This window comes from Lemur catta, chromosome 4, assembly GCF_020740605.2.
Source record: "Lemur catta isolate mLemCat1 chromosome 4, mLemCat1.pri, whole genome shotgun sequence".
Lineage (NCBI taxonomy): Eukaryota > Metazoa > Chordata > Mammalia > Primates > Lemuridae > Lemur > Lemur catta.
Window position 1 is genome coordinate 53,207,134 of NC_059131.1, and position 13,078 is coordinate 53,220,211.

Below are 13,078 nucleotides of genomic sequence, written 5' to 3' on the forward strand. Positions count from 1 at the left end.
TCCATCTGTCTCCATCCGTCCCTGCAGATCCGAGCTCTGCCAGCTGGGACGGTTTCCTCCCAGAAACTCTAGGTGCAAGGCCTGCTGCCCCCGGTCTACATGGCCACACCTGGCTGTCACTGATTGGGCTGTGACAGCTCTGCCCTGAGAAGGAGGCAGCACAGTCCTCCAGACCTGGGGGACTCATCAAGGTAGATTTGGGTCCTTACGTGGAAATTTCCATACCTGCACCAGGATTTGGGTCCTTTGGGAGTTGGGGTGACGAGGACAAAAAAATCATTCAAGATTTTACCACCCTACTGAGGCCCATTGTTAACATTTACCCTTAGAGTTCATCTAATTCAGCACTCAATGAAATTTACCGTGTCTGAATCTCAAACCAGTGTCCCTGACCCAAATGTATACCATATCTAGCAAGTCGACCAGCCTTCTGTTTAAAATAGGGTCACAGGAACACTAAGACTGTGTCCTCTACCTGTGCCTGAAAAACTAAAGCTTCTTGCAAAGTCCATGGTAATAATTTTTGAGTCTCTCTGGGAGTGCCTAAAAGTGGTTAAGAATTAGCCCAGTGACCTTCCAAGCAGGGAAATCTTCTGTTTTCTTGTCTTCCTCTCTCAGGGCAGGCCCTGCCATTGACATAGGCTGACACCTCCAGTGCTGTTGGGAACAGGGAAAAGCTGCAGGGAACTCACAGCCCCCAGCCCCCGGCCCTCAGCCGAGCCGTCTCCACCACTGCTGCCCTCGGCTGAGCGCTGCGTTTCGGGCAGAGACTGTCATCTCCGCCACTGATAGGGGAGCCCCTGGGGGCCCGAGGATCACAATCCCTCTGGACCCAGTGCGGAATTAGGAGCATCTCTCCCCACCCTGTGGAGTCTCAATTGTTCACATATGCCCTGGTTTCTTAGGGAAACAGTGGGGAGAGAAAGGCTTTTCTTTTCTGTGGCTTTGGTTGTTTTTACTCAAAGTCCGCACCCACCACCCTGGGTCTGGAACATGAGTCCACTGGCAACTGGACAGGGACCCATTTGAGCACGAGATATCACAATGCTGTCCGAGTTGTTTCTGCCCTCCAGGGCTTGTTACTGGGTTAAGACTGTTCCAGCTCCCTCTTTCCTGAGCAGAAGGCCTCCTCTCGCAGAGTTCTCAGTCCTTTTGCAAATATGCACTTGGAAGATTACCCAGAAGTCTTTAAGTAATGTCTAAACCCCAGTTGGGACCCACACAAAACTCTCCCCCACTAAATCTCTGAGATTCCTTCAAAAATTCCACTCTTGCCCAAGAATCCTTTCCCGTGAGAGGAGATCCAAGACAGAGGTCAAATTTCCTGGCTTCTTTGTTTAGAGAGTGGCACTCCATTAACAGATGTCCCTTTAGGGGGAACATCCTGCTCCCTTCCCTGTCCCTTTCCACCCCACACAATGTCACTTCCGGCTCCCCCTGCCACTCCTGCTTGCCTGCAGCCTGGGGAAGAACCGCTGGCCCCAAGCTTGGGTCTGTGTGTCTGGGGGACCCGGCTCACCAGGCCCTGGTAGCAGCTGCCCAGCATGTTCATTCTCTGGCCTTCCACCCACTGTAAGGTCTTAGTTTCTTTCCCAAAGGATAGCAGCAGTGCCCCGTATCCTGCTTGGAATGTGCTGCCTGCCTGTGGTGGAAAGCCCTTCCCCAGAGCTTGACTGGGGTGTCAGCAGCTATTCCGTGGAGCATCTCCATGGGGCCATGTAAGGTATCCAACAGGAAGTGTCCCGGCCGTCCACAGCAAGTGGAGCTGGAGCTGTCTGCAGGCTGCCCCCTCCTCGGTGCTGAAGGAGGACCACAGCACCAGGCAGCCGAAGCATGAGCCTTTGGGTGCTGATGTGGCCATGAACAACTGGGTGGGCCTTCTTTTTATTCAGTTGTGTTTTAAATTTTAAAAATAGGTTAACATTTTTATTGAGGTATAACACACAATAAGATGCAGATTTTAAGTGCACAGCCTAATGAGTTTTTACGTATATACACCCCATGTAGCCATCACCCAGATGAAGATGTAGCATATTCCCAATGCCCCAGAAAGTTCCTTCATGCAGCTCCCAGGCAATACCCCTTCCCCACCCAACCTCTCAGCCCCAAGTGCGTGGAGAGTGATGATAATGGAATATGCTGAGGAGCTTCAGCAAAAATCAAAACACACCCTAGCAGGACTCGAGGTGGGGGCTGGCTTCAGACTGTAAGGGGCTGGCAGGTACCCCTAGGATTCTCCTTATTATTGTGATCAGTTTGGGTCAAACAGGAGAGAAGTGAAGCTACCAAGTTTATGAGCAAGAAGACGAGATGGTTGGCCATTGGCCAGGCATTGTGACCATGCCTTTATGGGCAGGGCAAAAGTAACCTTTCAGAGGAAGGTTAAAGGGTGGGCTGTATCATTAGGGGCGGGGGGAGGGGTTGTGAATTCTTGGGGTGTCCCTTTCCAAGGTCATATGCTTCTGCATGAGCAGGAGGGCCCCATGCTGCTGCCAGGGAACCCTTCTCTAGTGGTTAAAAGCTGAGGAAGTGGGCTTGCCCCCTTAACGTGGGGTAGACCTAGACCCCCAAGCCCCAAGAAGCACTTGACTCAGTTCCTGAATGTGTTCTGAGCCCCTTGCATCAGAGTTGCTGCAACCTCACACATTTCCCCAAGAGCTGGGGAGCACCAGGGGTGCTGTCTGGACTGACAGAAGGAACAGGAGGCCAAGCAGGGTGGGACAGTGGGTTTCAAGTGACAGTCACTGCTCTGTCATCCTATGAGTAGCCCACTGTACTGGGTTTCTGCAGCGTGAGTACAGGAATGTGGTGGGCTTGGGGGTTGGGGAAGCACTGGTGCTGGGGTGGGCCCAGGTCCTAGGGTATGTGTACTCTTGGGACTAACTCCAGCCTCTTTCAGATACACCTGTAAGGAACACCTTCCTCTGTGAATAGAGAGAACTCGGTCACAGTGACCTACACAGAAAGAGATTGATCCAGATCACAGGAGTCTAAAGGAAGACAGTCCCAGCTGGTGCAGCTCTGCAACAAGGCAATCAGACACTCTTAGCCCTTTCTTTCTTTCCTGAACCTTTCCTCTCTAGGATTGTTACCTCACGATCCCAAAATGGCTAATGCATCTCCTAACATCAATCTCATATCCTCATCAAAAGAAGGAAATAGGAGAGGGCAAAGGGTACAGTTGCCCACCAGCTGAGTCCCTCCTTCTTTATCAGGAAAGAAAAGGCTTCCCTGGACACCCCACTGAGCCAACTTCCACCTAGGACTCATGGGAACTCAGGTCGCATGGCCACTCACAGACCAATCACAGGCTGATTAATGACATTACCTTATTTTCTTGAGAAAAACAAGAGTGATTTAGCCCAGCCTTTCTCAGCTGTGGCATGATTGACATTTGGGGCCAGAACATTCTTTGTTGTGGGCGTCTGTCTTGTGCATCGTAGGATGTTTAGCAGTGTCTCTGGTGTCTACCCAGTAGATCCCAGCAGCATACTCTCTATTTATGAAGACTGTAAATGCCTCCAACATCATCAAATGTCCCCAGGGGAGGGAAGGAAAATCACACCGCAGTTGGAAACTACTGCTTCAGACCAGTCGTGATTAATTTTCTGGAAATAAAGAAATATATTTCCCCAAATTAAGGATTTTTTAGCTGCTACTTAAACAAACTGGGGTTCTGTTATCAGGAAAGAGGGAGATGGGGATTGGGTTATCAGTGGACTGTTTTGCCACAGAATATTAGACAACTCTGATTCACAGTAGGTGAGTGACCTTCTTTCAAAGGTAATATCCTCGTTAGTTTCTGCCTTCTTTGGGTCACTCTAGTGCCTTCAAATGATTACTTTTTATGTTTTATCCAGGTTTATGATTGTTATGGCAGGAGGGTTAGTCTGATATAAGCTACTTAACCACTATCAGAAGCTAGAAATCTTAATATTTTATTAGTTCATCAATTTATATTTATTATGTTTGCGTTAACTGGTGCTTGAATTCATTCATTGAGTCAGTTATCCAAACAAATAATTTTATGATAAAGTATCTGTTTGGCTCCATATATTCCAATCCTGGGAGCTCTGAATGAACAAATGGTATTTAGTTCTATCTCAGGTGGGCAGATGAGTGTGCGGGACCTGTGACACGTCATTTACTGTGAGGAACAAAACTGTATAGGAAATAAGAACTTCATCCACAAGCCTCGCCAAGCTTCCTGCAAAAGCTGCTTTGGCACACTGCTGTCCTGGGTCAGGCTGCTCTCTTGGGCCAGGTTTTGTAGCCCAACCGGATTTTCTAGCATCCTGGATGCTTTGTTACATTCTGTCCAGTCTTGCTCCTCCTCCTTGGTGGCCCAGAGACGGTCTACGGCTTGAGCATCCAGTAAGTTAACACAGTTGATATCTACTTCCCTCAGCCTTTAAAAAGGGGCTAATTATGAAGAAAAGATAATGGAGCTCTAGCTTCCTTGTAGCTTCCATGTGGGCTCATTCCTTTTAAGCACAGGCCTGGTACCCTCCACCTGGGCCTCCTAACAGGTATTCAACATGACAACAGCACGGAGGAGAGTTAACTGACTTAGGGAGAGCAGAGTCAGGAAAAAGCAGAACTCAATGTTCTAGCTTTAAACGTGGGAACACTATTATAAAATTGAATGAGGATAACACATCTTTAAGCAGTAGATTCCGGAGGAGGCAGCCAGTCATGACACCTCTTCCTGCACCCAACCTTCCCCCCCTGCTCCAGTGCGGGCCACAGGATTGTGCCCCTTGTCAGCCAATTAGGGTCAGACCCAGGGATTTTTAAATTAAAACTAATTTGAAATTAGAACTAAGAGGAGTCTGTTCCTCTCTGATGATGGAGCTGGGAAGATGAGAAACTAAGTTGACAGCGGTGTTGGTTCTATCCTTGGGAAAACCAGCGTCAGATACTGAGGCTGACATGTACAGAGGAGGAGAATGGGTACATGGAAATAGAGCATGTGGCCACCTTCACATACCTAGTTCTAGCTGCCCAAGACCAGAATATTCCTTTCCCTCCATGGTTAAATATATGAGACAACAAAGTCCCCCTTGGCCTCAGCAAATCTGATTTGGGTTGTATCATTTGCCAACACCAAAGTCCCAGCTAATACATTCTATCATACATTTGGCACTTTATTATACACTCTTTACTGTTGTTATCAAATGTTTTCATAAAAATGTAACTTTATTTCCCTAATAAGAAAATAGCTTTTTTGACTATGGTAGCTGTGCCTTGGGCCTCTTCCCCTGGCAAACCTGTCCCACTGCTGAGAACACGGTAAGTGCTTAAGATATATTCATTGACAGTTATTACAAAGTAGACATCCAGAGTTAGGAATAGGAGTAGTCGATGGCAGGTGGAAATTCTTGTTAAAGTAGTTCTTCTTCATTCTGCACTTCCATACAGCTGACCAGTCTACATGAGACCCAGCTACATGATCTAGGAATTTGCCCACAATGTGCAATTTATTTAAAATCTTGGAAATTGCTTTCCTGCTATATGTTGACATGGCATTCTCAGTTAGGCTTTCACTCCTGTTAAGACTTTCAGTAAGGTACATCTTTTGCTGGGTGTTAGGTGTTCCTTCCTCCCTCCCTCCTTACTTCAGGACAACACATATCATAATAGTGTTTATTAAGTTTAGTTCCACTGTTTTGGTGAGTTAAAAGGTATTTTCTAAAAAGCATAGGAATGGTCCTCAAAGCTGGGTGCTCTGGCAGAGGGATAGTTTCCTTCACGTGAGCAGTCAAGTTGTTTGATAGGAGTATACTGTGTCCCTTCTCCTTGCCAGGTCAAGGCCATAGCTACTTGAGCCCTTGCTCCACCCAGGCTGCCCCCATGCCTTGGGACAGACAGATGGGCAGCTGGTCCTGTGGGCAGATGCAGGATGGAGACTGGCACCAAGCTGACTACTCTGCCTGTGACGGAGCTATACTCTCTGGGAATGCCCACACATTATGCACCTTATTTGAAATCCTGGCAATTTTTTCCCTTCCATGTATTGACATAAGCATTGCTTGACTTCCCTTTGCTGCTTACAAAAAGGACAAACACACAGATATCTGTAAATATAACATTTATGTTTTACTACTGAATGTCAAAATTAGTTGAGGCATTGGGAAAGGATTTAATTTGGCTTCTGAGTGGAAACCAACAGCGTATTTCTTTGAAAAGGTGAAGCCAGTGGGCTGATCATCCTAAGAGTGAACATCTGCACAGATGGAAATTCCCAGGATGCCCAGGAGCCCAACCTTTGCACAGCCTCCAGCACCAGTACTTTCTGGAAAGGAGAAAATTTTTTAAAGAAAGAGCATTAAGAAACACATTAGAATGCAACAAACCAATGCTTTTTGCAAATGTCTTGAATAGGGGATGCACACGTAACTTCATGTTACCCATGATTTTAGTTATACTTGCATTGCAAAGGTTAATAATACATTAGCTTATATAAGACTGACAATTCCTGGAAGTGCTGCTAGGTTCAATCCCAGTGGAGGTTATGACATTTTGTGTTGATGGCATACCTATGTGCCTTTACTTACTTTACTAATGAGTACTTAATTTTTTTCTGGGCAGCAGAAATGTAATAAATGTGAATTCTTCTTTATCTATCTTCCACTACTCTTAGGAATTTCTTTTGTTGTGTTCTTCATCTGTTGGCCCTGCCCTATTTCACTCTGGCTACTCTGCCACATTGAGGAGCTGTGTATAAAAATACCAATAATGACTGCAGTGCCACGGGTTACCTGGATGAATCTGGGCTTTTATTCCCTGTCAGTGCACTTTGCCTGCTTTTCCCTGGACCAATTCTATTCTAGATTCTGAGAGCATTTCTTAGTGACTGCCTTCTTACCATATCCAAAAGATGCAATTCTAAGAATCCAGAAGCCTTTTTCCTACTTGAAATTCTTACGTGTGGAAGAATAAGAGAATCCAATAATTTTTCCTTGGCACGCAGGAATCCTTTATTTCATTCTCTCTTTTTACTCACAACCTCTCCACTAGACTATGTGTCCCTTGGAGACAGAATTTTATTCATTTCTATATCCTTAACATTTAGCACAATTTGCACACAAAGTAGGTAGTTAATTCCCAAAGAAAACTGAATTGAATTATGTTTTCATTTATTTGTATTTCACATAGCAGCTACGGAGTGCCTGGCACAAAGTAGCTCTCAAAAAATATTTCGTGAATGAATGATCTATGGGTACTCACCTGTCTGTTTTTCAACCACTTCCCCCTTATACAATGGGATATGTTTGCAGAGATTCTCAATGGGTGACCCAAACAGGAACCAGTCCAGATCTGTGACCAGAGACTCCAGAGGTTTGTACTTGACCCAAGTGTATTTGTTGGAGTACATGTTTTTCAGAGCCTAGAGCAATAAAATAAGTTAACATTATCTGGTGGACCTTACTTTAAATTGTGACTGTTTTTCTCTTTCAGATTAGTAAACAGAAGACAACCAGAGGTCTCAAGACATCATTTCTTCCTGACCAATCTATCTGCAGAGAAGCTTCATTATTACCAGTGTGATTTTACGCTGGTGGCAATGAACCCTAGAGAAGGTAAGGCCCATGTCCAGGGTGGCACATCTGGGAAGTTATGGAGAGAGACTTAAACCCCAGGTCTCTAGCCTCAGGGCAGTGCTTCTACATGTTCACTATACTGTATTGTGTCTTTGCATCTTTGTGTCATTGAATATTAGAACTTTACTCATTTTCTGCCAATCACTGTTTCTTAGAGCCTTGCTCTGAGAAGAGAAGCTGATCAGTCCTTTCTACAAAGACACTGGAATGTATTACAAGTTCTTGCATTTAGGGCCATGTGGTGTAAATCAAGCTGAGATGTACTCCTGCTCTCAAAAAAATAAGTAAATAAAAGGGAAAACTCTTTAGTAAGCTGAGTACCATATTTATGGTAAGGTATAATATTATAACCTCCGCCCTCATCCTCTTCATCTCTCAATAAGCACCAGTATTGCCTGGCTCAACAATATACAAGGATACCCCAGAATTACCTGTTTCTCATAGATGTACCGTTGGAGTGTGTCCAGAGCAGGGATGGCTTGATGGTTCATCTTCAGAATGAAGCAGGCTCTTCGGGAGAGCACCCTGGATGCGATGTAGCCCTGAGGAGCAAGAGCACAGTTACTGGCCCTCCCCAGCTACCTGGGTTCTGAACTTGGTAAGGATGATGTCTGAGCCTTGGAGGAAAGATTTGTGCCTGCACAGTGAATATATGAAGAGATTGTTTTCCAATCTGTAATCAATTCTATCTGCTTGACTTCTTTTACATAGCATTTTTACTTTTTCACTTGTCATTTCTACCCCTTTGAAATTGTGCAAACCCATGACTTGTATTCTACTTTTCCTGTTATGGAACCGGGGTCTGCAATTTGGGGTATGAAAGATTAAGAAGAAGCAGCTCACCCTCTCTTTCCACTGGTTTCGTTCTGCCTCTCCTCAATTGGGAGTAAACACAATATTCTTTAGAAATATGCTGTCCAATATGATAGTTACTAGCCACATGTGGCTATTTAAATTTAAAATCAAATTAGATAAAATTTAAATGTACTTCCTTTATCACACATATTGAGTGTTCAGTAGCCACAAGTGGCTAGGGGCTTCCCTGCTGGAAGTACAGATATAGAACACTTCCACCATTGTGGAATGTTCTGTTAGACAGTGATGCTTTAGAAACTCCCCTAAGCATCCTCAAAACCACTTCACCCCCCAACACGCATTCATGCATGTTTCATGTATTCTCCACTCCTTTACCATCTTCTCTCCTTCTCCAGCTTTCTCTGTCCTTTCTCTACTTCAAACCCAAACTGGCTGGATATGGATGGATTGGAGGGAGGCAGGATTGGAAGAGCAATGGAGGGTGAGCACTTTGGGGCCAGAAGGGACCTAAGACCATCGAATCTTCGTCCAGAGTAGAAATTGTCTCTGCAGAGTTTCAAATAATTATATACCCTATAAGATTGTATCTAATGGAAACCCTGCTAGTTCCTATTTTTTAATTTTCACAAATTACCAGTTCCTAAAATTCAAAAATAGACTGAAACTGAACTTGTTGATAAAGGAGGAAGCTTAAAGCAACTCCTCACCACTCTGTATTTTAAAGACACTTTTGGGATTTCCATGTCAACCACTTAAAAATGATTTTAGTACCACTTCCTTTTAAACCTTATGTTTTAAAGACTCTAAACTTTCAAATGTGTCATGGAACTGCCAACAACAGTAGGGAAGAAGCATGTGAGGAGGTTTCTAGAAGAAAAGGAAAAGAAAACCATGTTCAAATGTCCAGTAAGATGGGTTACAACCTACTTATACCTGCAGTGCATAGCTCTGAGCCTAGGTAAAGTCAGGTTCACAGTTAGTGTTGATGGAACAAATTGAAAACAAATAAATAAATCAATGCAGGACAAGTCTTTGGCACCGGTTTCTGAGACTTGTTGTTAATATCAATAACTAAAACTTGGAAACAGTTCAGTGCTTTTAGTTAACTCACTTTCCTTCTTACAGAAAAAACATGATTTATTGCCTATACTATATACATAATTCAATGTGTGTAGTTGCTCGGGATTTCTGCTATTTTGTGGTTGCTTTGTGGTTGTTCTTTTTTTGCATGGTGTTTTTCATTAGAAGCCCTAATTCATTTATTTATTCATTCAGCACATGTTTTTGAGAGTGCCAGGCATCACTCTGGGCCTTGGTCACTCTTCTGTGCACTTTCCGAGCCTGCAGTGGGGCAATATCACCACTCTTCCTTCCAATTTCCCCCTGGAAAGGTCCAGCAAAGGCTTATGTTTCCTGTCATACCTTTTTCTTAGACATAGTTTTGTTTGTTTGCTTTCTAATTGATTGCTTGATTATTAAAGGGCAAAGTGGAAGTGAGGAAATTCTTAAGGAATTGCAGGGATGGATCTTAGAATTCAAACATATAACAAACAGCTGTCCCTCTGCCCTTTAGAAAACCAGTCTTGAAAAATATGAAAATTAATTTACTGCTTACATGTTTATAGTCAAAAATTGTGGTAGAAGAGCATGATCCCGCATGGATGTTAACAATGGCGAAATTTTTTTCGTTGTCAATGGACACTGTCTCCTGAACATTGCCACCGTTGCTGCTTGAGCTGATGATGTTAAAAACCTAGATTGACAACAAAGACATAATGGTTATTCCATAAATCTTATGCATTTGAAAGGCAACCTTTTCAACAAAATAAAGCTTTCCTGCTATGAGCAAGGGATTGGAGGCTAAAACCTCCCCTCTGGGATCCCAGTCCAAAAGCCCATGATACAATAAGAATGCAAAGCTTTTCCTCTCAGTTTACTATACTGTATATGGGAGAAGCAATGACATCACAGGAGAAATGAGAATGACCACATTTTAAAGTAATGGGTTACATTTGTGAAGTTATTGCAATTGGAGAGAAATAGCCAGCCCCATTATTTCCATTACTGATTGTTTTTGAGATTCCATCCAAAATAGGACATATGAGCTTTCTTTCCTCTGTCCTTCAGATTATCTTATAGCTTCTTTTTCCTCTACTAACATCACTAAGAAATAATGTCCATAAGCAACCAACTCACCTCATATCCATGAGATTGTATTCCAAAGACAGCCAGCACCACCAGAAATGCCACCTGAAAAGCAGACCAGCCACATCCACTCCCTATAGGGTAGTCATTGGGAGTGGGGACAGGAGGGTACACTGGACAGGAAAAGCACAAATATCTCAGAAAACATATACCCAGAGACACTGGCGAGTGGTCATGGATGGCCAACAGTCCATTTCCAAAGTGTGAACACACACATTCACTCATTTAACGGGCATTTGTTGAGTTCACACTATTTGTCAGACACAAGGTTCTAACTTTGCTACCCAGTTCCCAACACTTCCAACACTATAACCATCAAATCTGGGTGTAGGTGAGCAGTGAAGAAGGACTCATTTACTATGGAAATACCCTGGCATGATTCATACTGGCTTTAAATTATGGTGGTCAAATTATGTCCTCTGGTTTAAACAAAAATTAATTCCTTAAGACTGAGAGAGTAATAATACACATTTTAAATGGATTCATGGGTGATAAATACACAATGAATTTCTAAGGGAAACTATGAAAACAAAATGCTTGGGAACATGATTAACTGTTAGGGCTGACATCAAAGAAACCCTCCATATTCCACAACACATGCCCTGGTGATACGATCAGACCAAGGCTAGGCCAGTAGGTCATGACAGAGTTCTGATAGTCTGCTGTCATTGCGTGAGAGTTTGATCCAACATGCTAACCCCAGTTTGTGCCCTCTCTTCTGAACATCAGCATACTGTACTATCTTTGAAAACCACTGATAGAGGGAAGGGCCAGTATTTTTAAGAACTGTCAGTGGGACTTTTCTACTTCCCTTTCCATCCCATCATTTCTCTTCTGGTGACTGGGGGTGGAGCGTTTAGCAAAGACCTAGATATGGGTAGTCAGCCTGCCTACTTGCATAGAAACACATCTTCTCTTGCCCTAGGCCAGCTCTCATAACCTCTGATGCTCCTATATATTCTAGTTCGTTGGTCTAAAACAGAGATTTAAACAAGTGGATGAAGGGCTAACCACCTTAATGATATGATTAGAGAGAGCGCAGGGAGTGTTCTTCTTCCCCAAAATAATCTCCCATCCATCATCTTGATTAATACACCACAGTTAAAAGTTTATGGTTCTCCTCTTAAAGGTTATTTTTTCTTTAAAAAATCAAGAGACCTCTGGAAGAGGGAACTCTTTAAGCTGACAGCCCTTAACACCGTATAGGAAGGTACTTAACATTTTGCTTTCTCCCTGAGCAGCTGAGTGAGAATAAAGGACAGAGACTGGGAGAGGAGGTTCCATTCTGGATCAGAACATAGTCCTCTGTCGTGGGGCACTGCAAGGTGTAGCTATGGAGGTTGGGATCAGATGGAGGAGTAGGGTGGTCTTGGAAGGAATGCTTTGTCTTAAGAGAGAATTGAGACACCATCGGTGGCCACTGAAGACACTCTGGCTGCTTAAATTTTGCCATGATTGCTCCTGTAAGTGGGGACTAAAATGGATAAATTACATTCTAAATCCCACATTAACAGGTTTGGGAAAACCACATTCCTCTGTGCTTCAGTCTCCTTGTCTGTAAAATGTGGGTAATACTACTCAGCTCATGGTTGTTACAATGAATAGATGAGATTCTTCATGTGCAATGCTTATCCTGGGGCTTAATATGCATGTGAGAAGTGATAGCTGCTATTATCACTATCATTGATAATATTATTTTTAAAATCACCACTTCTCTCTTAGATAGTAAATGCCAATTGTTTTAAATTGCCTACATTCCCTACAAAGCTCATAATAAGGGATTATTATTAAATATTCACCAAATCAAAATTCTCTAGATATCTCCATAATTTTTTGTTTTTTTTTAGGAAATATCTCAAAAATTAGACAATGGACAAATAAATATCTGATGTATTCAACACTATTCCTGCCAAAGACATCATTAATTCAATCACAGATGCTTAGAAGCATGTACAGTGTTTGCCTAAGACCCCTGAAAGCCGTGGTATATTGGATATGAGCATTCTCTGCAAACAGCCACCACAAGAATATCAAGAAGCATAAACAAATACTCACAAGGATTTTCATTTTGCCTGAAGGAAGAAGGTGCTGGAGCAAGTGAAACTGCCTTAGTGCAGCTTCTGTTGCTTTTATATTGGCATTAAGGTGTGGAAATCTCTTGTCCAAATGATCACTTTGGGAAAGACCATGTCTATATCTCTGACACACCCCAACAAACTCCTTTATCAGGATTGAGACCCAACCACATTCCTGATAGCAATGAAGTTCATTAGTCAGTAGTGAAAATTCACCACTTGGTCACTCTGTAAATATTTCCTGCTTATCTGTTCTGTGCTGCACTTGAGATTTCAATTTCCACCCTTTAAAAATACTGTAAGATGCTTGTTCTAGGCATACATTTTATAGACAGAGAAGGACATTTTCCTAATATCTCCTCCTAAAGGTAAAGTCCT

The 13,078-nt window shown here is 43.3% G+C and overlaps 1 protein-coding gene across 1 annotated transcript; it reads right to left on the reverse strand.

The window, feature by feature from the left end:
- Positions 1–6,212: 6,212 nt before the first annotated feature.
- On the reverse strand, positions 6,213–12,692 carry GKN2 (gastrokine 2). The gene is made up of 6 exons (XM_045550622.1): positions 12,681–12,692; positions 10,617–10,670; positions 10,036–10,173; positions 8,036–8,146; positions 7,231–7,390; positions 6,213–6,295 (listed from the first exon to the last, which is right to left on the reverse strand). The coding sequence occupies exons 1-6, from the start codon at positions 12,690–12,692 to the stop codon at positions 6,213–6,215; spliced, it is 558 nt and encodes a 185-aa protein (XP_045406578.1).
- Positions 12,693–13,078: the final 386 nt, after the last annotated feature.